General features: G+C 51.5%; 1 protein-coding gene across 3 annotated transcripts in view; it reads right to left on the reverse strand.

Annotated features, from left to right (window-relative positions):
- Positions 1–24,998, reverse strand: part of LOC146202244 (uncharacterized) — a 369,509-nt gene that overhangs the window by 193,381 nt on the left and 151,130 nt on the right. Inside the window, exon 1 of one of the 3 annotated variants that reach the window (XM_084588036.1) lies at positions 20,257–20,876. The exons of the other annotated variants lie outside the window; for them this stretch is intronic. Within the exon in view, the coding sequence (XP_084444162.1) occupies positions 20,257–20,364 (108 nt within the window). The 5' untranslated portion in view covers positions 20,365–20,876. Of the gene's footprint in view, positions 1–20,256; positions 20,877–24,998 lie in introns of those variants that run through there. 3 annotated transcript variants of the gene reach the window in all.

The following is a 24,998-nucleotide window of genomic DNA, read 5'->3' on the forward strand; positions in this document are numbered from 1 at the left end:
ATGTGCGAAGCAGGCCACCAGCCACTTTCTCTCGCTCCCTTTGTTTCCCTTTCCAGGAATCCCTTTACAGGAATTGCCGTAAACCCTCACTGTCCCTTTAAACTCTGGCATCGTACAGCACACGAGAGCTTTGCGTTTCGCCTCCACCAAATGCAGCCGCCACGCCTTGGTCTGTGCCCCTTCACCCCTTAGCCACCGCGGCAAGGCCGAACCTCCGGAAGGAAATAGAGGCAGGCGGAGGAATACCAGCACTATTTCCAGTCGCGCTGTTAGGGCCATTCAGAGGACAGTTGCTGTTAAGCCGCGTTCAGACTACGTGCGCAACGCACGTATCGTTCGTAAGGATCGTAAGCGTAAGCGCAAAAAACGTAACGTGTCTGTTCAGACTGCTGTCGTATTGAGCGTAAAATGCGCAACGTACGCAGCCAGCGTGGGCGTAAATGTCGGAGGACCCGCGACTTTTACGACTATTACAGATACGTCCGTTACGCGCGACCAATGCGCACAGCCGTTTCGGTTTTCCCTTTCCGGTCACGGGGCTTCCGGTCCTTTCAGATTTCGCGCGCAAACCACTAGTAGGCGACATCATCCAACGCTCCTACTCTGCTGCAGTGTCTCGGCTCGCCGGTGTTATTGGTGTTTTGTCGGTGATTGTGTCTGTGTCGGTGATTGTGTCTGTCCGCAGCTTGATCATGTGCAGTGCGGAATCTTCGCTGTGGAATTATCAGCCTCTCATAAAAAAAGTTCGGCAGAAGCCGGCTCTCTACTGTCTCTACTACGAGTAGCTGAAATCGCACAGAGAGAAGTGCTAAACGATGCCTGGCTGCAAATTACCAGTGCGCTGAGTCAAAGTAGTAAGTGGTTTATCAATCCGTTTTTTCATGCGCGAGCAAGCTCTGAACAAGCAAATGTTTCCTCTAGTTTAGAAAAGTGAGGTTATGGAGGCGGGGGATGCCCGCTTCATCCCCGTGCATTCTCGCAGCCCCTCGGCTCCGTTGACAAGTGAGGAAACAGTTGGCCTGCAGCGAAAGGCCGATGCGGGGAGACGTTGCGGTCGGGCCGCAGAACGGAGCTGGTGCGGACTCGTCGAAGTTTGAAAGAAGCTCACCGTAAAAGAGAAAAAGAAAACAGCATTTTCTGAGGGGGGACGAGGTTCCGCGGACGTTTCCGAGTCTGCCGCGCGCCCCGGCTCATTGTTTGGAGTCAGTAGTACGGCCTTTGAGTCACCGCCCCGGCCCGTCTCCAAGATCGCTCCGGGGCACTGGTAAAATCGCAAGCAGGGATGCAGGCGGACCGTACGCCTGTTTTGGTGCGAGAGAGTGCGATCACGGGACACCGAGCAGGAGTGCGCAGTACATCGACAATGAGAGAGGGCGCGTGAAATGTGCGAAAGAGTGAGCGGTGCGTCAACACGGTGAGCGGACGTTTGAAAACTGTGTGCGAACGTGCGTGTGAGAAACGAAGTGTATTTATAATCGAGTTGTTAATTGTTAATATACCCATTGTTCTTTTTCGTATTTTATTTGTGTGTCCAGTCTTTTCTTTCACATCTCATTTTGAGCTTGAAGAGCCCAGACCTCCGCTATCAGCCGCTTGCTAACCAGCGCCATGTTGAGAGCGCTGATTGGCCGGTCGTAAAGAACGCATCTTACCGAACGGCCCAGTGTGAACATGCGCGGTCGCAAGCTACGTAAACGGGAGTTCCAGTCGCTATGCGCACTGCGATAAATACGATACTTACGACGGATGCGCACGTAGTCTGAACGCGGCTTTATTCTTACTTTACACTCGGGCAGTAAGATGAAGCGGACTAGAAACGAGCAATGAATTTCGGAGGAACTTCAGCTCGCATTTTATTAGAAATAACGAGACCGATTAGTTTCCTTCGAATCAAATTTTTCAGAGATATAGCATATTGTTACCATTTACCGTGTTACTGGACGGTGAATTTTCCAGTTAGCGCTGCAAAAAGCAGAACGCCTTTTAGAATACCGTTTTCCCCTATCTATTTCCCGACGGGTTTCGCAGTAACCGTAGCAAAAAAAAAAAAAAAAAAAAAAAAAAATGATGGTGACGGCAGATGGCCCCGCAAATTTACAGCATAAATATGCAAATATTTGTACGCAGAAAAATGCTGCATACTCATCAGTAATATACACCTTTAGCAGACCGTGTTGCGCGTTGCCTCTGCGTTACTGAAGTTACGGGATTCCTCGCGTCAGCAGTGCGCACGCGTTTCATTTGTCCCGACGCGTGACGGCTCGCCTTGAAGACGCCAGATGGCGCTAGTTGTCCTCCAGCTTAGCGCATGCGCACCGCGCCGGGCCAATCAGTGCGGGACCACTGCCGGTGGGAGGGATTCCGCAACTCCAGTAACGCAGACAGCAACACGCAACACGAACTGCTAAAGGTGTCTATATAAATGAATTCGCGCGCATTCTAAGCCTTTCTTTATACAGTAAGAGGCTGCGTGCATGTTAATAATCCTCATGTCGGGGCGTACGTCCTAGCTAACAGCTGACTCATCGGCTTTTCTAATCTTCCTGTATAATACTGTAGGCATCTTGCCTACCCTGGATTCACCGTGACCAGTAGACCCTATTAGTACTTTGAACGAAGTAAGCTTGCAAAAAAAGTGCTCATGAGGTGCGAAACACGGAACTCAGTAAACAATGCAAATACGACACTTTTGGTTTTCCCTACTGCAGAGTCGCATTTGGCGGCAGTGGCGCCATCTAGAGACAGACAGCAAGTCAAAGCGCTCCAACAACGGATGGAGAAACTTTTTTTTTTTTTAACTATTATTACCCATGGCGAGTGCATCAACAGGTTTTCTTTTTTTCAGGTTCGAAAATAGAGGAACACGTTCAAATCGATAAAAGCTTGAAGAACTGCATGCTGCCATAGGCGCGTGAATGTTCGAAGGTTTACACAAGGCTTAACAGCTAAATTGGTATAGCGGCTACTTACACTTCGGGGTATACGTAATTCACTACAGTATAAGTGATGCTTGTCACAAACCCCCGCCTTTACGGTCAACAGAGACAGACACAGGATCCCCTTCGGTTACCCGTCATCCCTCTGAGGTTTGAGAACACAGTCAAAGGTTAGGGCGGTAAACCCGTGCAGCACGTGTGTCGGTGTGTGATTGAGGAATAAGTTCAAGAAAGACACTTTTTTGCAAACCATTTGGATATTTATAGCTAGTTGTCCAAATTACACTGCATAATAATAATAGAAAAAAAAAGCAACGCCACGCGGTAAATGACAAGAGGGAAAACACCCGACAATGAACAAAACACTGCAAAAAAAAAAAAAAAAAAAGACTATAAAGGTAACAAAGCAGGTATTCCAGATATAGTAAGTATAGGGGCGAGAGTTACACAAAAAAATACGGCGTAAAATACTAAGCCAGATCAAAGGTTTAAACAAAGGCGAAAACAATATTCTATTAACCGACAGTCTATGGCAAAAGAAATTCTCACGGCCTTCTTGTTCGATGAGGCGTCGAAGTCGCAGAATTGATTGGTAGCGGTGGCCGTACAGATGAGAACGATGAGTTAGTTGATCGCCGGCTTAGTGAAAAAAAAAAAAAAAAAGAAAAAAAAAAAAAAAAAAAAAAAAAACAAGACGCTTTCCCAGAGCGAGCAGCCGCAAGAATGGCCCGGAAGACTGAACCTTCCCAGAGCGCACTGTCCCGGGCGTGTTGCGGTCTGCCTTTTGTGTACTCTCGGCTGGCTCGTATGCGCTGCGGCCCATCGTCAAGGACGCGCGCTGGCCGGTCGCTGCGCCGGGATTCATGTCGAAGCATGCTCAGAGGAGAGGGGAGGTCCCGTAAGTTCCGCTCTATATGTGAGGCAGGAGATCCCGTAACTTCCGCTCTATATGTGAGGCAGCTTGTGACAATGCTTCGGAAACTTTTCAAGAGCAATCGCGCGGCAAGCTTCTCTACTCAGACGCGGAATCAATACCTTGTCACAACCGAACGATGGAACCACACACAAAGCAGCCGGTCCTCAGGCTGTCGACAGAACGAAGGCCGGCGCGGGAACACGTCGCTCCGTTGTCTGCACAAGCGAGTCGACACAGCGAAGGCTCGGCGCCCGGCCGCCAACATTCGCTTCGGCCCTCTACCCCGTCATATATGGCCCCTGGTATGAATAAGAGACGCCGGGAAGCGCAAGCAGCACACCACAGCCCACAGACCGTAGCATACGCAGTCGCCATCATATCGGACACAGGTTCGGCGGCATATGTAATCTTCACCCCCTTGCAGACGGACCCTTCTTTTCATACATGCGGCCCATACAGTAATCCTCCCCATCGCCAATGACGTAGCCAGAAACTCTTTTCGAGGGGGCTGACGTTGCTGCCCAGCCCCCTCCGTATCAAGATACCTGTCACCAACCTGTCACCTCTCAAATGCGCCATAAATTCTGCATGCTGGGATGCAAAGATTGCACGGAAGAAAAGCACCGTCCGGGGCTTTCGTTCCATCGAATATCATGTGCATGTACTGTTTCAGGCGAAAATTATTTGTTTAATTTAGCAAATGAAGAACTGAAAATTTCTTATAGCCAGTTTTGCAGCCATACAATAGCACTAGTCCGAATACGAAGTCTGCCTGACGAACCCGCCGGTGAAATTGTCGCCTGCACTCTCAAGTGTGCTTATAACTTTGATTATAATGCAACATCTGCACTCTAGCAAACTGAAGTGTTAGGAACAGACGAGAACTCTCAGCAGGCCACTTCGACATACTTGTCCCAAAGGGAACGCCTTCTGTCAACTGAGACTGGCCGGCTCAGTCTCGAGCGCGTTGGCTATCCTTCGGACCTACAAGCTATACAGTAAAGGACTAACATTCCTGTTCCGTACCGGGCAAGAGTATATGTGTCCCCGCTCCCAAAGAACATGCCTCCAGTCCACAACGAAGGCAGAAGACACGCCCGAGTGAATTATCTTAAACGTGCAGTGGAACGCAGTCCGAAAACTGTCTATGTGGATGCCGCTCTATACGAGCATACACCGAACGCAGCAGCAGCCGTGGTGGTGGGCTCTTCATACACAGAAGTCTCCAGCATGTCCATCCAGCACTCTACTATCACAGAAGCGGAAGTTGCGGCGATCGTACTGGCCATTACCTACGGAGACGCGACCAATCGAGAGCTGCACGTAATCACCGACTCACAAGCGGCGTGTCGGCTCCTCCTTGCAGGCAGAATACCTAAAAAATTATCTCGCTTCACAACTAACCCATTGGCTACAACCTCACAGCTCAAACATCAGATCACTTGGGTTCCGGGGCACTCTGGATTGGAAGGTAATGAGGTCGCGGATAGGCTAGCTCGAGGTCACACAAACCGAGCGGCCACTAATCCCGATCTCACAACCAGCATTCCTGTCCCAGCGACTTACGGCGCGCGACTTAAGTACCTACGGGAACAACGTAGGATTTATCCCCCTCCACACAAGGGTCTAAATGCACAAGAAATGCGGGAATGGAGACAGCTTCAAACCAACACTTACCCCAACCTACATCAATACAACATAATGTTCCCAGAACACTACACAGACATATGCCCTTGGTGCAACGACCAGCCCACCGCCTACCATGTCACATGGGGGTGCACAGGCCCCAAACCTCCACACATAAACATGCACCATTCGGAGGCGCAGTGGGAGGCCACTCTGCAATGCTCTGATCTAGAGACCCAGCGTAGGCTGGTAACTAAGGCAAGAACGGCAGCCCAGGCCACTGGGGTCTTGAAATGAAGACTCCACTCACTGCCCCCCCCCCCTTTTTTTTCTTTTTCTTTTCTTTTTCTTTTTGAAATAAAGTTTTCTCTCTCTCTCTCGACATACTTTCCAACGGAGCACACATAACGGCTACCAAGATTCAGTGCGAACAAGAGGCCCGATAGGGAGCAGACAGTGCAGCGCCAGAAGATCGAGTTTGGCCTGCGGAGGCTGCGCATGTGGCGTCACGCTCCCTTTTAGATTTTTTTTTTTATTTCACCAAGCATTCCATCTCTACGTGCTTTGTCAGCTTGTTTGCTAGTGTGGCTTGTATCCTTTGTATGGACCGAAGAACGATTTCAGAAAACTAAATGCACCTTTCGCTTTTTTTTTTTTTTTATTCCCACCGAAATCTCTTTTTGAGCGTGAAGAAGACATACTGGAGACAAAGTCCAGATTGATTTCCGGCTCTGGTGGTTGTTTTGGTGTGCGGCATATGACAGTACGAAAATATTTCGTGGGGGACTGAAGCCCTATAAGCCCTCCCCCTGGTACGCCCCTGCCCATCGCTACTCTAGAGACTGTGCCTATCACTCATGCCGTCATGTCCTTCTCTGAGCTTCCTCGAATTTCTCCGTACGCGTACCATTTACACTGACTTCATGGTTGCTATTCGCTTGCTGCAGCGTCGACTGATTCCTTCTGACCTAGAAACAGAACTACACCACGCCTTACGCTCCTTGGCTCCATCGTCAGTCACTATGCGGTGGCTCTCTGGCCATGCAGGGATCACGGGAAATGAGCTGGCTCATCAACTAGACCGCGGTATTCACATCCGGGCGCCTGTGATCGCGTGGTCGGTCAAGCCCCCTCCCTACGTGGGACGATGCGTTAGCCTATAAACTCACAATTAAGGAACACTATCTGAAAACGTCATGTACCTTCATGAAAAGCATGTACCCTGCCCCCATCGACATCTCAATGTTGCTCAAGCACATGTACTGCGTAGGATTAAAACGAACATTCTAATTACACCTTACCGACAATTCCATTCCTGTCTTCGTTCTGGCCCTACCTGTTCCAACTGTCCTGCGCTTTATGCCAATCTAGAACACTGCCTCTTCTTCTGTGCAGTCGTCCAGTCCAGTCACTACATCCCCTTCCCTTCACCTCCTCGTGGAGTGCCTGGCTGTCGTCAACACAGATGGAAGACCAGCTTGACTTGGTTAACTGGGAGCAGGATATGTTGAGTGCTTAATTTGCGCTTTTAAATAAAGTGTTTCTCTCCCGGCGCCCGCGCCGAGGTGGCCCAGCGCGAGCGGGGGCCAACAGCAGCTGGCGCTGGGAACCACGTGCGCGCGCCTTCCCGCCCCTAGTGAAGGACCACCGCGACGGAGCTCGGCCGAATGCTGCGTGCCGCCAAAAGAAGCTCCAAATCGCAGCCAAGGGGGAAAACGCCGGTGGGGCCACAGCGCGGTAAAACTAAGAGGAAAACAAAGGAAAACTCAGCACACACGCACGCGCAGGGAAGGCAAAGCCTTCAGCTGAGAAGGACTTTCATGAAAACGGGGGAATAAAAAAAGAAGAAACAAAAGAACAGAGAGCGACGCGGGCTCCGAGAAGCGACGCCGGCGTCCTCCTCGTCGGGTGCAAGAGCGCCGTACGGCGAAGCTGGCCGGCCCGGCTCGCGCTGGATCCCGCCGCGGAGTCAACGCACCGCACACCGAGCACTCTTCTTTCTTCGGCGTACGCCTCGCGGATTTGCCGCGACTGCCTTTTCTCGCAGCTCTTCTGCGACCGGGCACGGCAACGACACCACTCGAAGCTCGAAATAAAACGCTCACTCGCGCGCTTCTCCTCGGCTTTCGTCTTTTCTTGGGCGATTCTTTCGCTGCGAGCCAAGAAGCGCACGCACAGGCAGGGTGCCGCCAGACAACGAGAGTCGAGGCCGATGTGGAACGGTCTTTCCCCCCCTTTTGTAATCAGTTTCAAACAGAGCCCGCCTTCTAGGAGAAAGCGCAGCCGAGAGACGGCGCTCGGCGGCACAAAGAGGACAGGGATCGGAGACAATGTTTCGCTCTCCCGATGCGAGGTGCGACGACGTTGTGCCGTCAACAGATCCCTGCTCCTGCTCGCGAGAGATAACGCGGTGTCGGCAGGCGCGCCCGCGCGAACCATGTGGATGAAAACTACGAGTCAGGGCGGGCAAACAGTGTCGTTACTGCGAAAGCGCTACTAGGCTAGCAGAACAGATTTGGTCGGCGTCTGTGTGAAGCCTCTGCCAACCTTCAGAGAGAGAGCGAGAGAGAGAAAACCTTCGGAGCAAATTCGAACTCATAAATTTGTTGTCGGAAGCGAGCACGGAACCTCATCCCACCGCGCGTTTAACTGCCACTCTCTAGCGCTGTGCACTGCGTGTCGTCGTCTTCCATCCTTGCTCGATAGACATAAACACAGTTGCCCTCAAGCGGTCCCAATATTTTACATTGCGCTGCCGCTTCATGATTTTATCGATCTTATCCCGAAGTCTAACCGTGAAACTTTGGCCTCGAACCAAAATGAAACGACACGTGCTTTCACATGTATTTGGTCAACTTAGCTAAAAAAGCTGTAATTTTTTGCATCACCAACTCCATTTGCCACATTGCGCGTAACCCCTTCGATAACATACATGAAAACAAAGAATGCGAGTCGAGTTTTAGTTTTTCTAGAGAAAGAGCGAGTTCTGAGATAGAAACGCGTGACTTATAGCTCTAGTCGTTTTCGTCGTCTTTACAGTTTCTCTCGAAATGGAGACTAGACTCGACTTTCGGAGAGCTCATGTAAACGTAGTGTACATGTGTGAACATGACTCACTTCAAATGGGCCCGTTTCAGCTACTGCAATCGGCGTTCCGGCGCTGCCCTTCTAACGCCATGTTTACTTAAAAAAAAAAAATGCATGCAATAACGAATTAGCCTGGCAACATACATTATTTCCGTTACTGGTGGGATATGATTCGACGGAATGGTTGGAACTTACACTTCGAAGCATTGGCGACAAACCGCGTACGTGCAAATTAACGCACGTCTCCCCGTTTCAAGTGCCGGTGTGACCCCGGGAGGGTATGCGCGTTCGTTAGCTTCTTTCGCATATATGCAACAACGACTCACTTTAGAAACATCTGAAAAGAGGCATAACTGAAACCGTGAAGGCATGCAGTGTTGAGTGACGGTGTCAACATATGAGGACAGGCAGAAATCCCATAATCATAACCACATCACAGGGTAAATTTTTGTGTGATGTCCCCCACACGTTCCTTATAGAATCGGAAAAATTCGTTGTTTTTTTTGTTTTTTTTTTTTATGAACAATATCTGGCGACTGGTAAGGTATGTTTATAAAATAGGCAGCCCACGATTGCTTGATGGTGTTGTGTTTTCTTCTCGTCTGGGATGAAAGTTCGAGCGTGTGCAGTGATTTACAAGTATGCGCGTGCGAAGGTACCTGGAGGAACGTTACGACTATCACAAACCTACCTCCGCGCAACCACCTCACCGCTATGCGTGCAGGGCAAGCACGCAGCCGCTTGCTCAGCGTGCCATTTACGACTCTCTGGACGCGAGAACGAGGACCGCCTCGCCGTTCACGACCCCTAGCGAGCCACGGGGGCGAAAAAGGACGATGTAGGTAGGAGGGTGCATGCTGGCGACGTTTACAGCATGGCAAAGGCGAAATTTGAGGGCTAATTTCGCAGTGGATCTTTTAAAGTGCGGCAGACCGGGAAGGATGTCCCGACAAGGCGTGCTCCTCTCTTTCGCCTCCAGGCTTTCCACACAGGCTGCAGGGGTAGCAGCCGCCGCTTACAGCATGCGAGAACTTGACTAAATGCGCGAACATACACGCGCAGATACAACACCACTCTACGTGACTGCACGGGAATACGCTGCGGCATTTATTAGTGCGGTTTGCACGGAATAGGGGGGTCCGACATTTCCGCCAGCCGCAATCGAATGAACGAAGTGAGACGTTTATGTTTTCTTTCTTCTTTTTTTGGCGAAACGAACCAAGCCGTCACTGGCTGAAGGCAGCGCCTGACAGATTTGGGGGGTGGCGCACCTCGCGGCTCTCCTTGGTGCTGTCAGCGCACAGAAGAGGCTTCCGGCGGACGTCGACGGCTTTCCTCAGCGGCCATCATCATTGGGATTGCCAGCAAGTAGCTCTGTCACCGCAAAATATCCTGAAGAGTAAGTGTTCGGCGGACGCACTTCTCCCCAATCTACTAATGCTATGCAACTTCGGATGGCGAGATTCAGCTGTCTCCTATTACGTCCCATTGTATCGCTTACACTCTTCCTCCTTACCCCTTCGCTCTGCCCAACCTCTGAGAAGATAGCGAGCGGTCATTTTCACTGGGCTTCGGTACAGACCTTGAACAATTAAAGTTTTTTTCTCCTCCTGCCGAGAGTGCCCGCGCAAGACAATATGCGCTGCACCAGCGCGATGTCACGTACGCGTGGGTCGACCGCGCGATCACTCCTTGCGAGAAAGCGCGCGCCGCATCGCGCTGGGCACAAGGGCGAAAACGCTTTGCACTACGAGGAAACAAGACGGTCGTGCGAAGGAAAGGAGACAAAACAAGAGCACTATGCGAGACAAAAGCGGTCACCACGGAGCACCTCTCGCCCAGAAATTTGTCACACTTTCGTCGGTTGCCCTCCTTTTTGCTGTTCGCGCCCGCGCCCCGGTGTGTGCATACATAGCACCGGCGTCATCTCGACGAGAGCAGCGCACCATGATGCAGATCCCCCCCCCCCCCCCCACCTCTGCTCGTAGCCCGCCACCGTAACCCTGCACGGCAGCTCAGCGCCTACTACGTGATGTTACTGAACTCGAGGTTCCGATTTCCGAACCCGGTTGCGAAGGCAGCATTTCGATGGGGACGAAATGCAGAAAAAGAACATCATAAAGGTTTAACTATCCTTGAGCCAGGGCTACTCCGGCTTCTCGTTCGATGGTCCCGGCAGCCTTTCTGGAACGGCTGCGGTCTCTGTCTTTAGCGAGATGGCGTATGAGCGGCACAGATGGAACTTTATGAAGACGACGATGTTCTGTTTATAGCGCGAGAGTGCGTTGCAGTTAGAACGACGAAGACGATGATGCTTACTGCAGAGCGCGAGAGTGTGTTGCAGTTTTACACGAGGCGTGACCGGCTGCGAAGATGCCATACTGTTCGCGTGCTTGGGTACGACGATGACGGCGTTTGTTGCGCAGTGAGAGATGAAACATGATGCGCACGTGTACATGACGCCATCTGTAGAACACAAGAGGTACTAGGTCCAGGAAAAACGCGATCTCGCAAATGAAGGCAGTAGAGTAACGCTCTAAAACGTTTCCATACGCCGGCAACTCGGCGGGATTTTAATTCCGTCCACGGAGGCAAAATTAATCACCCCCTTCCATAATCTCATTTTGGCACAAAGAAACCAATATACATAGCACACGACATACACATAAACAGCGTTTGTTCCTAAGAAGGGTAAGGATGCTTTCTGTGGCAGAGTCGGTAGTACGCCTGCTCGTAACTAACTGGTCGTGAGTTTCAAACCTGCCCACAAAACAAAATTTTTCTTTAAACGCTATAAATCAATTTACAAAGTTCAATCATTTGAAAGATCCTGCAGCTTTTAATTCGCACTGCATGTCACGCTTTAATCACTTTCACTCCATGCGCGATGTTACGTTGACGAGCCTTGTGGGATGTTTGAAATTCCCGCCCGGGGTCATGTGGCTGTGACGTCATGAGGTTTTCGGTGCCACGTTTCCTAGACAACGCCTTCCCAAGTTTATTAGCTGGAGTGTAGAAGCAGTACGCCGCCGCACGGTGCTCCGGGCCAGAATACGGTGCACTACAATAGGGAGTTTTAGAATAGGGGGACCCAAGGCTTGGTGCCCCCAAGGAAATAGCGTGCGGCGGCGCAACATGCTAGCTGAGCGGCGAGTTTTAGAATAGGGGTTTTCCCGACGCAGCGGAGCCGGGCTTGCGTTCGTCGATAGCAGCGCCACGACGGTAAACCAAGAAAAAGCATTTAAATATATAAGCGCCAACAATGCTATTTTGTTAATCAAAAAGTGCTACTATTGCACAAAACTATATTAAAACTACCAGTCATATAAACTGTTTTTGTTATACAAGACGAAATCGGCCAATTGTCAATCCAGGCCGAGGCCGGGAAAACTCATTTGAACCTTCCGCGCTTTCCGCCGTCTGGTCCCCATGGAAACCGAACGAGGCGAACTCGCTAGGCCTAGCAGCTCGGTAAATCCGGAAGCAATCAGAAAATATAGGGCGTTTTATTGCTAAAATTTGGTGGTGCGGGCATCATGAGACATAGCATAAGCTTCGTTGGCTTTTCGTTTGCCATGAACGCGTGACACCATGGAGCGGTGACGACGAATGTGTGCCGAGGCGAGCGGCCGCCGCCTGGCCGGTCGCCGCTATGTTGCCGTAACCCAAGCGACTCAACGGCAGCTTGGGGCGAACGCTATTTCCAAAAAATAGGGGCCGCCCCTAGCGTTAACCCAAGACCTCAAGCGCACCCTACGTTCTGCGCATGCGCATTTCGACGCCCCAAGCTCCTTGGGGGCCCCAAAGCTTGGGGCCCCCTATTCTAAAACTCTCTAATGACTATGGATCAGAGCAACGGCAGCTCGGAGAAAAAAAAAAGAAAGAAAAAAACCTCGCGGCACTTTTTATACGAACAGTGATCATAGTTTATCGCAAGCGGGAGGACCGTAGTCATTTAATCATTAGCCGAAACCATATGCTGTTCTTCTCCGATTCGTAAGGGACTCCGTCAAGGTGCCGTTTGACGCGACTCAGCAGGTTTCAGTTACCATATAACGAAGCTCAAAAGCATAATGAAAATTCATGACTCAAGAGAGCCCGACATCTGCTGAATTGGGACGCATTTACAAAACCGTCCGCATGACTGTAGCTCAATGATTCATCGTCGGCCAGCATCGCTGAGCTTGCCAATTACGACATTCAAAGAAGTGACAGTCACGCCGGCGACTAATACCTGACCGTTCTCAATGTACGCAAGCAAACGTTTTCATTCGTACACCTTTCCAAGTTTCATCAAAGTCGACAGATGACCTGCCAAATGCATCGCGATACCAGTGCCGTTGAAACGTTGGTTGGAAGTAACCGCCAAGTGATACCTCTTCTACGCTTCTGCTGGAAAGAAGGCAGCAGCCACGGTGCCTTTTTCCCGGCCACACTGCGCCGGCAGCACGCAAACAAGCGGTCGACTCCAGCTTACTCAGCTCATCGTTCCACTGCACAAACATGCCAGCGAGTGGACCAGCGCGAGGCAAAGGCAAGCTGATCAATGAGCTTGCGCGGACACACACACACAAAAGGAAAAAGCGAGAAAGCAGCGCGAGTCCTACGGCTCGTTTAGCGGAACGCCATTCGTCATGGCCCTGCCTAAAGAGACGGCGAGCGAGAGACCGCTCGCACGTCTGATTTACCGCGGGACCCCCCTTCGGGACATATGTCCGGAGTAACCGGCGAGCAGCGCTGCCTTCCCCGTCAGGAGCCTGGGCACGTTCCTGCCAAGTCGCGCGAGAGATGCTCTGGAAGCCGCGCTCGTCCGCCACGGGAAACCGCCGGACGAGGCCAACGAAAGAGGCAATCGGGAGACCCGGCGGCTTGATATTAATGGCCGGAGAAAAGAGAGGCGATTTCGGCCGCGCTTCCCCGCCGTTGCTTGGAGCGCGCAAAAGCAAGCGCGAGATGAATGGGGCCCGCCGCGGAGAGGAACCAGCAGAACCTGGCTGTCGACGACACGAGCCACGTGCGCATGCTTTCCTTGCCGCGGCGAGCTGCGCGCTCCCACACGCGCGAATGTGGCGGAGCAGCTAGTGCACACAAAGGAGGAAAGCAAATTAAAAAAAAGCCAGGCTCCAAGACGGGACCGCAAAAGCATCCTCACAACGTTGTAGACCTTCCGCGAGCATGAATACGCTGCCTTGTCGAACGCAGCAGGTGCGCGAGTGGAGCTGAATAAAGGAATTATCGGCGTCTGCACGAATGGGCGTGAAAGTCGGCCGGAGAGGCTGGGGCGCGAGACTGACGCCGAAAGCTCACTCGCGGCTTTGAAGACGCTTAGCCAGAATTCGCGTGAGCGCCCCTTTCGTCTGTCTTGGCTCCAATACGAGCATGCATACGTGCACGCATAAAACCTGAAATCGTGAAAAAGGTATCGGACCGATGCTGCTACGCCGCAACACCATAGACGTCGCTTTCATTTTGTTTTCTTGATTTTTTTTTTTTTCCATTCGTCGGTACTCGGAGACATAAATAAACGCAGTGACGAAGGAGGCGGATGAAAAGGCGCGGAGTAATGCACCTCACACTTGGCCCAAGACCGAGTTTCGGAAAATGTAGCCATATGCAGTCGTCCAAAAGGTTGCAAAATGGTAACGAATTTTCCAATACACACACAAACACCCACACACACGCGCTCGCTCTAAATCACTCACTCACACAGGCGGTTCTTGAATTCCATAGCTAAGCAAGCAAGCGGTAAACCTGCGGAACCCCGGCTCCTGGCCGCGGAACACTACATATACATAATTCACTACAGTGCATGCACTACGCTACAGCAGAGCGCTAAGACATAACAAGGCCACATACACCGACAAAATATCAAGTCACGACAATTATCCGCTTATGACACAGCAGAGTCAAGTGCTCTCTGGGCCACTGCCAAAACGTGAGATATTTCGCGTTTCCACTACTCGCGTCGCGCATATAGCCTGCAATATTCTGGCGCTCGCAGAGGTCAACATCAAAATATCGCCACGGAGTAAATATTTGTACAAGTGTAAGTTTTAGGCTCTTGGACCTCGTCATCAAAGAAAGAAAAAGGCGAGTGTGCTGCGGATACCAGCGCCGCTCGGTACACGTCCCATGTTGGTATCCTATACTCAATGCTTCCCCTCCCACTCCCGACCCCCATTATTTTTTCCCTACGCATTGTCACTAGGACACAGAAACCAGTGAAAAAGCGAAGAAGCTGGCGTTATCATCAAATAAGCAAAATTTACCACTGCATTCATGCAACGCAAAGATAGCTGCGAGCTCGAAAGCCTTTCTGTGCCAACTGCAGTAGCCTTTCCAGTCGACGGTAAACAAGAATAAAAGCGAACAAGTTTAGCTTTCGAAAAGTGTTCGCTGCCCACCGCAATAACGTACTTCGCATGCGAGCAAGGGATACCGGGCGTTGCTAAGGCATAACGAAACCAACCAAGTGACGCCTCGGAACCCGTGTGTATTTTTCATCGGCTCGACCCAAGCACGTTCGAAACCCTACGGCCATGCATCGTTAAGTAGCGAGAAAAGTTGGGCTAAAGTCAGATATCTGTTACGAAAACATGGCGGAAACAGTACTTTTAAAGACTCGTTACCCGAGAGTGCAAAAAAAAAAAAAAAACAATTCTACATTATGTTTTTCTTTCTAAACACCCACATCCTCTGCTCTGCGCGGGAAGTGAAGCTCGTGCATCGACGCACTTGCAAGGTGAAGCAAAGGCCGCGATTGAAACGAGAACGCTTTCACGTATTACTGCCCAAGTTCCACGGTGCGGCACCGAGCACAAGATTAGGCTCGCAAGCTGCTGCAAAACAGGGAACGGAACCTCCTGAGGACAGCTTCACAAGCGGCGTAGACGTCTCTCTTATCGAATGCACCCTTTCGTCACACCATGTTGCTCGTTTTTTACGAGACGTCGGGCGTGCAAACCCGGAACCGTTGACAATGTGCCAAACCACCTTCGCTGCTGCTCAAAGGGGGGACGAAAAAAGCTAGACCACGGTGTCTTCAGTGCTATTATAGAGGCTATCTGCACATAACATGCAGGGAAACGGACAGGGCAGCGTGCTTCCATCGGCAAGGATACCGCCTGGACGTTTCTGCGTGCGAATGGGCGGCCATAAAACCGACCGAGGCTTCAAAACGACCATGTTCATATGCGCCGTAGCTGCTTTCATTAAAGCACTTCAGGAAGAGTGAACCAGTTCGCTGCGAAAAGAGTCATACATGGTCGCCGAGCGGCAGTGCTTGTACTCTGATCAACACATCGACCACGCCCTTGCTCTGCAGTAGTCTACGTGGAGGCAGCTCAGCAGCAAACACGACGATTGATAAAAGCAAAACAGAAGAAGGAACACGGCAGTGCCAGCGACCTTAAAATAAGTTACCGTAACTTTAACTTCAGCCAACTTCGCTGCTTCGGTAAAAAGCCACTGAAAAGCGGCCTGGAACGAAGTCACCCAATCGGACTAAGACCCTGAAACTCATGCAACTGGCAGTGTCTTGAATCAGTGCCAACACGGAGGTCCTTCACACCCATCAACGAAGCGCACTTTACGGGTTTGGGCACCTGAAGCATCCCTCATATTAATGCAGCGTTTACCATACATAAACCAAAGTTATATCTATTTTTCATTACACGGCAGCTGGAGGGAAGTCGAGCGCCCAGCATCGCGAATTCCCCTCTCTTCCTTTTCTGTTTCCAGCTCGAAAGACGACGTGGGAAGCTCGCGTTTCAGCACCGTCACGGGGCTGACAGCGTCCAAACAAAAATATCCACGGGACTCCTCTGCTTACGCCAAAGGTGCCTCCTCAGAACCGGAATGTAAATCCAGGCTGCCTTCAACCAGGAGCGAGACACGCATTGCGGTGTTACCAAGGCCCCACTGGCAGTCAGCGCTCGGGAGTCGCTCAGTGGCGGTAAAGAGGGGGGATCGCTGTCGCGCGCCTGGCTCGCATCCCCGAGGAGGAGGACTGCCGCGGACGGCCCGGCGGAAACATCACCAACTCGAGAAGCGGGAGACCGAGCGCTCAAGAAGTAATGGGAAACGCGCGCACGACCACCGCGTCTAGCGCCAAAGGGCCGCCGACAGTGGGCAAAAACGACGAGCGGGCCTGACGAAGGAGGAGGAGAAGATTGCTCCGCTTTAAATGACCAGTCTGTCGGAAGGAGCCGAAACAACGCCGCCGAAGCGACCACCCTCCCCGCCGAAGACTGGCGCAACATCACACACAGCCGCGAGAAGCGCGCGCCGCTCATTGGGCTCACACAGCTTCACGGGGTCAATGACTACCCTCTCAGCTGGAGAGTGCCGCGCTTGAGCAACACACGCCGTGCTCGCCGCCGGCACCACTGCGGGCGAGAAATTTGAGCGCAAAGAGAGCAAACACACAATCGGCGACGGCGCTAAGGCAGTTTCGGTGGAACTCTGTAGGGCGAGCATTACTACTAGAACGCTGCCCCCGAAAACTGCGCGCATGGTGAAAATCAAGGTTAATCAAATACACGTCGTGTAACTCGCAGCTAAAGGGAACGGCACGGTGAGGATAAATATGCCTAATAAGGATGGCAAAGTGTGATTCGCCAGCATTTTTTTTTTCTCCGCTTCAAGCTGGACCCCGTTAAGAAAGAAAGAGATAAGCTATTTTCCGTACACTAAATATACATGAAAAAAATATTACAACTCTCAGTATGTGAAGAGTCTAAGACAACCGTAGTTCCGGCGTCGCTATCTAGTACTAATCTTCTCGCAATAGCAATACATATATATATAGTAAGATGTTTCCGGCAACTACATCGTGCGTTATTTTATCAGATGAATTTGCAACATGTCGGCTCATACTGATGACGCCCGTCCGTACATCACGATGCTTTCCAACTATACGTATAGAGCCCGCATCAGGAAAGGAAGAACGCTATGCCTCGCAGGAAAACGGGTGCATTTTTACAGTATCGGTATACATGAGCACACAACGAGCGACAACTGGCGCACGCCGGTTCCGCATTCACCAACTGACACCAAGCGGCGCCGCGGTTCGCGACGGAAACTTGCAGACAGACGCTTCGCAAAAGTCACCTGAGGCGGAACACTGCATGCGTTTGTGCTGACGGCGAGCTTTCAAAGGACCGGAAGCTTCGTGAAACCCCTGCGCGCTGTATACATTCGACTAAACACAGACGAGAAGCCCAAACAGCTCGCGGGAACATGCGTCGGTGTTCACCGTGTGCCGAAAGAAGTCGCCACGAGGCAGCGAAAACAGCGTTCACTTCGCGCGGAACGATGAAGCCGACATTGCGGACACAATGCAAGGCACGCTGCCAGGATAAGCAAGTAGAACAATGTAGGCGATGGCGGCCAATGTCGTACAACCGACGCACACAAGGTTCACCGTTGTCTTCGTGATTGCAAAATAGGCGTCTTGGCGGGAATCGAAGGGCAGTTAGAAAATGCCGGTGTGCTAGTTGACGAACGCCAGTTTTCATCAGGAGCTGTCGCGAGACATTGATACGTACACACGAGATACGCAAGGAGGAGAATTTCGCGAACAATGTTTGAAAGCGAAAGGTGGATATCAGTGATTTCGATTCACATGTAGCTTGGAATTGTGTAAACCAGAATTGAAGACGGCTGCACCACGTTTGCACCTTCAGGAGACACTGTCAAAAACGGTTATCAGTCACTCATACGACTTCAATACGGAGGAGAGTGTCCGGGTGAGCATGAAGACGCAGTTCGTAATTACCAAAGACAGTGACATGAACGGGTGCCCTCCGCACAATCGTGAAGCAACAGCAACAGAAAAACGCAAAATCGCGGCAGTGTTCTGAGAGATGGTCACACACTTGCAAATAGTAATAATTGGTTCACAGGAAGGGAAAGCGCAGTATCTGTCACACTTGTTTCTGTGGACACCCGAACCGCACCGTAAGGGAGGAAGGGGGGAAAAGAGGAGGTGTAGTGGAGGGCTACGGAGTAATTTCGACCACTTGGAGATCTTTAACGTGCGCTGACATCGCACAACACACGGACACCTCTTCGACACTTCCGTTTCCAGCGCCTGAATGTTTCGGTACCTTTCTAGACTGCGTGAGGTATCGTCGTGCGCATCTCGTCCTTTAGCGCTGGAAGCCCAAATCATCACTCTGGTCACTGTACCGCCAACCACTGACAAAACACGAACTCCATGAAACAGGACAGTTGTGCGCTGGCTTAAGCCTGGTCTCGCCGCTCTTCGACGGCGCTCCCCGCGAATTTCCAGCACCCACCTCCGGGAAGCGGTGCGTCCAGCGAAGCGGCGAAACCAGGTGACGCAATGCGAAGAGGCCACCCGCGGCTAATCCATCATCAGCCTGACTACCCCCCCCCCCCCCCCCTGCAGGGCAAAGGCGTCTCACAAGTCCCTCAAAATACCTTGATCATGTGCCATAATCCCCGAAGACTTCCTAATCTCTGCCGCCGCCCACCTTCCTTTGGAATCCAATTCGTTACCCTTCGTCACCATCGGTTATCCTCCGTTCGCGCTACATGGCCTGCCCATTTCTTCTTGTTATAGACTAGAATGTCGGTAACTCGTGTTTGTTCCCTGACCCACTCGGACTGCACGCTTCCTATCTCTCTTAACGTTACACCTATCATTTTCTTTTCCACAGCTCTCTGCATTGTCTTCAATTAAGGCAGAACCCCATTCGTTAGCCTACACCTTTGTACCTGATAGAGGAGTACCAGTAAATTACCGCTGTTATTATTTCCGCGCGCATACAAATGAGCACGCGTTGCTTCAACTCGCGGAGTAAGAAGCCTTGTGCGCAGGGACGCGGCGATAAGCTTGCGTAGGAAACAGTCATGAACGCAGCGCAATACGGGGTAAAATACATACAGGCTCTTGGCAGAAAATTACCGCTGACTAGCCAAGAAAGAAACACGCACAACCGTAATACTATGACTTCTGCACTGCTTCAATTCCATCCTCATGCCGCCCAGCGCCCGATCCCATATAACGCGGGCGGCGGGAGTGAGCCAATCGTGAAGTTACGCTGGCCTACACACGGCCCTAAACACACTTCGCTTCGTCTTCACCACAGGACAGCTCAATGTACGATTGCACTAGAATCTGCTACGGATTCCACGAGCGACGCTATGCATGCTTCGCAGAAATGTATAAACCTTACATCGCGAGGACAATATACCTCCCGATTCCCTCTGGCAGTCCCTGCATTGTTTGAGTCATGAGCTGCCTTCTACATAAGTGATGAAATCACAATCTAAATCTCTACAGGCGCCACACATGCGAGTCCAACACGAAGCTTCTTCACACAGATCACCCCACCCACAAATAAAGGATTCCGTTCCCCAGGCACAAGTGTAGCTACGTTTGTATCCGTACTTGCAAAAGGACTGTGCCTTGGTGTCAGTTCATAACACTGCCTCACTCGTTTTCATCGTCAATACTAGACACAAAACGAATCATGCACCAAACTTCTGCAAGTCAATCTTGTATTGCGAGGAGATGAGAGAGAGAAGAAAAAAAAAAAAAGGGCGTGCATTTGAATGCTGAGCGCCGCGTGGGCCAAGGGGCCGTGCACCGTGCACTGGTGCAGAGTGAGACGGTGCACAGCCCCTGGGCACTGGGGGCGTAGCTGTCATCGCGCGACGTACCGAGGAGGCGGCAGAGGCCCCGTCGACGAGAACGTCGTCAGCGAAGGCGACCCTCTTGGGCGGCTGGCGCCTCGGCAGCGAGCGGCGGCCCTTATCCGCCTTCAGCATTCCTCCGGTCGGGACCGCTCGGTTCACATCACACGAGGACGCAGAGACGAGCAGCTCGCGCAAGCCGCCTCCGACAGGGGGAGGCGGCACCCACGGACGCGCAGTCCCGCCGCTGCCCTGGGCGGGGGGCGAATCGCGCCGGCGAATGCTGGCAGCCCACGGTGTCTATGCTCGGAAAGCTCGCAACACTCGTCACTTTACTGGCGCCGCTGGAAGTTTGTCACGGACGGCGCACACACGCGCGTTGACGATGTTGTGTTGCGCCTAGAAGGGCTCCGCTCACGCAACCGCGTGCTCCGTCACCCGAGAGACAACACCAAGGACACGTTCTCGTTCTGCAGCCACACAAGCACCCACACGACGCCGGCTGGCCGGGAAGAAGAGCCGCACAAGGCACACGGAATGCTCGCGCGGGGTTTCCTCCAACGCACGGCGCAACCAGCGACGGCGACGCACGGACGCACGCGCGCGCCGAGTCGACGACACCGGCCGCGTGTGGACGGCAGCCCAGAGCAGTTCGCAACGCGGTCGCAGCGTACGCTGACGACTGACGAACTGGCTCGCCTCCGACGGCCCGCGGCGAGAACGAGGAAGCCCGAGGGGGAAGCCATCAAACGCAGCCGACGAGGGAGGGTGCGCTCGCCGGGGGAGAGGGGGGGAAACTTTCGCCTTTCGCCGGGCGGCCAGCGTCGATCGCGCCTCGACCTCGGCCGCAGCTGGCGTGCACGCGCACGTGCTCCCGTCGCCCTGGGAACGATCGAGCCCCGCGCAGGAAGCCCCCCGTCCGTGACCGGACGGCCAACCGCGCCCAGATGGCTTCCGACGCCGAAAACAAGCCGGCCGCCGGGGCATCTTCCGAGCTCACTCACAAGGGGCGGAGGCAGAGAGAACTTCATTTACGGCCATCATAGGATCCATAAAAAAAAATAATTATAAAAAAAAAGGGCGTAGCCGGTGCCACTGCTTGATTAATGCAAGGAAGAAATGCAAACCAGCAAATCCGCTCCAATCTGTGTAGTACAAGTACGTAGTTAGAAGGTAATTAGTCCGAAGTGACTACAGAAAACGCATTTATAGCGCTGATGCAACTGCCGTCCCTTCCTCTATTCTTCCCTTTGTTACATTGTCGCCATCCATGACCAGCTCGTGTGCTTTACCTGAGATTCCCTGTCACAAGCTGCCTCACCTATTATACAGCGGAAGATGCGGGAGCTTATGGCTGGAATATAGAGCGAAATTCACGGGACTCCGTCGCTCCTCTGGACAAGATTCGACAAGCCGATGGGGCAGCGACCGCCTGTCCTTGACGCGGCTGCTGCATAGTCGGCCGAGGGTATAAAATAACCGACAGCAGCACGCCCTCACCAGTGCGTTTGGGAAGATTCAAACTTCCGGCCACTCCGCGGTGCTCCGAAAGCGTATTGTGTTTTCTTCGGGCCCGCGATCGACGCATCGTCCTCTGCACCTGTACGGCCGCCGCTACCGAGCAACACAGCCTTCGACGCCTCAGCAAACAAGAAAGACGTGAGAATTTCATTCGCCACGGACTGTTGTTCAATCGAACATTATTTTCGCTTTGTTAACTTTTGACCTGACTTAGTAGTATTTTACGCTGTGTTCTTATGTAACTTTTGCTCATACTTATAATATCTGAAATACCTGCTTTATTATCTTTATAGTCTTCATATTTTTTATCACAGTGTTTCGTTCATTGTCGGGTTATTTTTTTTTCTCTTATCATTTATTTCTTCGTCTTTATCAATATCTTGTCGTGGCGTTGTATTCTCTTTCATTGTACTCTATTATTATCAGTGTAATTTTGGTCTGCTATTTATAAAGCTTCAATTGTTTGTAAAAGAAAGTGACCTATTTGTACTTATTCCTCAATCACACACCGACACACGTGCTTCACGGGTTGACCGGCCTAACTTTTAAATGTGTTCACAACCCTCATAGAGGAACGACGGGTAATCGTGAAGGGGATCCCGCACCTCTTTTGACCGTAAAGGCGGGGGTTTGTGACATTCCCATAATCTGACAGCAAAAGATAAACCACCTCTAATGCTAAGATTCAAGCTCTGTCACCCCGCCCCACATTGGCGAAACAAGGCCCGACATTCATCAGCCATGATGTCATACATGAATGAGTTCAGAAGCTAGCTGAGCGCCGGACGTCCTACTGTACCACGCACGTACCACATCTTCACTTGTGCAATAAACACCTGTAAGCATTTCAAAGTGATGTGACGCAGGAGCTTGCAGCCGCAGCCCCCGTACCCGGTCATGTCTAAATGGTGCCCTTTTCAATGACGTTTCATACCTGCAAACCCTCATGCCTGCCACCGAATAAGCAGCCAATAAAAGCCAAACCAAGCCAAACCTCAAGTAGCTGTGGCTGATTACATTTCATATTTGCTTTTTCAGCTGCTTCTGTGAATATTTAGGGTTCGCTAGGTTGCCCGTGTGAAGTACACAGTGCAAAGTTAGAATATACACGTGTCCTTGAAGTCCTGGCTTTATTAAAAGCCAAGAAAAGATATTTGCATAAGTTTGCGCGATATCGCACTTCTGAATTTACGTGCTTCGTGGCATCGAGAAAAGACAAACATTAAGTAAAAAATTTTGCGCAAAAATAGAGCATATAGGACCAAGAAGAACACATAAGACGTTTGACAAGCGCTAAATATTTTACTTAATGGATCACCAACTAGCCCGGCAACATGTTTTCCTCAAAAGACAAACTGTTCGCATTTTGTTCAACGCGCAGATGCGACGTCTAAAGGTGGGAAAGGTGATTTGAAACTAAAACTGCAACTCGAATTGAATTCAGCTCATCATAATGCAACACAACTCTCCAACATCTGCTGTTGCTGAAGGGCCATCAGACTGGACCATACTTTGAACAAAACTACTCGACCATTTTTTGAAGCAAGCAAAGTCTGCTATTGCAAAGTTAATGGAAAAGAGGACCAATTGAGCAATAGCACTGCCTAAAATTTGGGCGACCCCCCCCCCCCCCCCTTTTTTTTTTCTCTTCCGATTCCCTCGATTTTTGACCCCCCCCCCCCCCCCCCCCCCCCCCAGGGGTTGCAGATACGCCTTATGCTCAACCTCAGCACGGATAGACTCAACTTCGAAATAGGAGATAACCAAGTCCTGGAGCACGAAAAAAGTTAATGGGGCCTTGCAAATGCCACGCAGCCGAAAAATTAACCGAGGAAGGTGGCCACAGCCCCATGTAACAACAAACACACACCAATAGGTGTAATTCTTTCTAAAACGAAGATTATGTTCAGGAAAGAGTACGCAGAATTCACAACAGCAAACTCCGACAGTGCGCCGCACAAACTACGAAGAACAACCAACTTTACGCGCAGAACGTGGACGACCTGAAAAATACATTTATAATCTCAGCTTCATTATAGAAAGCTGTCATTCGCTACATTGAAACAAAGAGCGATAGCAAGCAATCTACTGCAGCTCACCCTAGGCTCTCTCCATGCAATTTACGCTGCAGTGTAAGGAGGAGTAAAAAGTGCATAAGTTGGGGAGAGTACGGCCGCCCTATTTTCTGCGCGATCTTCTCTGCTCAAGAGCGCTGGGTGGTGCGCTTTCGTGTTTTCGTAGCTAAAAACTCAAGAAATTATATGTTCACAAGCACAAACTCCATCACGTTCTCATTTCGCTCGTCCCTGAACGTAAGTAGGCGCACTGGCGGGGCGAGCCTCTTCATTTCGAAGAAGCTGTTGCCTCGCTGCTCGCTTTTTACGAAGCCGGGCCAGAGAACGCAGTCCAACAGGGACCCCCGATGTCCGGGCTAGCCACGCAGTTGAGCGAGAGCCACCACCTCGAGGATTCTCTACCTTCCCCCAGAAAGCACGCACCCTCTCGCTTATCGGCCGTGTGACACGTCTCTCAAGATAGGAAGAAGAGCGCGCTCGGAGCCCAATCGGGGGCCAAGGCGAGTCGCTCCACATCGCGCGACCGCGACACATACACACAAAGCGGCGCGGCTAAACCAGCGGCCACGACACATACACACAAACGCGGCACTCGAAAAAGATTACGTGAGACGCACACGTACGTGATCGGCGGCGCAGCCAGCAAGATTTCCACAGACCGAACTGCCAGAAGGAGCAAGAGCGGAAGAAGGGCAGCGCAGCCCAGGGAGACGCCTGCCCCTCCCCGTCTCTGTATGCTGCGCGCCTACGCGCACACCTGCTGGGTGCTGGCGAGGACATCGCAATCGCACCACTTCTCTACCAGATACTGTAGGCAGAGGTCACTGGATCAGCGTTTTATTTTCCTGCGCATCTCTGAATGGTTCTTCAAAAGCACAAGAGCTCATGGGAGAGATAGGGCGCAGAAACGTGGCTTGTCTGCAGAGCTCGCTGTATATAAACAGGCGAAGGCGTAGCTAAAGAGAAGACCACCACGATGTCGTCAGCCTTCGCTTCTTCTACGACGCGTTCTTAACGTTTTCAAAGGGCCCGTTACTCAGGCCCGTCCACACCCATACGAGCAGCGCCATGACCAGTTTGCTGCCTTGCAGGCCCAAAACAATCGTCGACTGGATGAATATTTAAGACTCACGTTACGTCACGATACTTTCCTTTTCTTTGTCAAACGCGAGC

Source organism: Amblyomma maculatum, chromosome 1, assembly GCF_055883805.1.
Source record: "Amblyomma maculatum isolate TAMU_Amacu chromosome 1, ASM5588380v1, whole genome shotgun sequence".
NCBI classification, from domain to species: Eukaryota; Metazoa; Arthropoda; class Arachnida; order Ixodida; family Ixodidae; genus Amblyomma; species Amblyomma maculatum.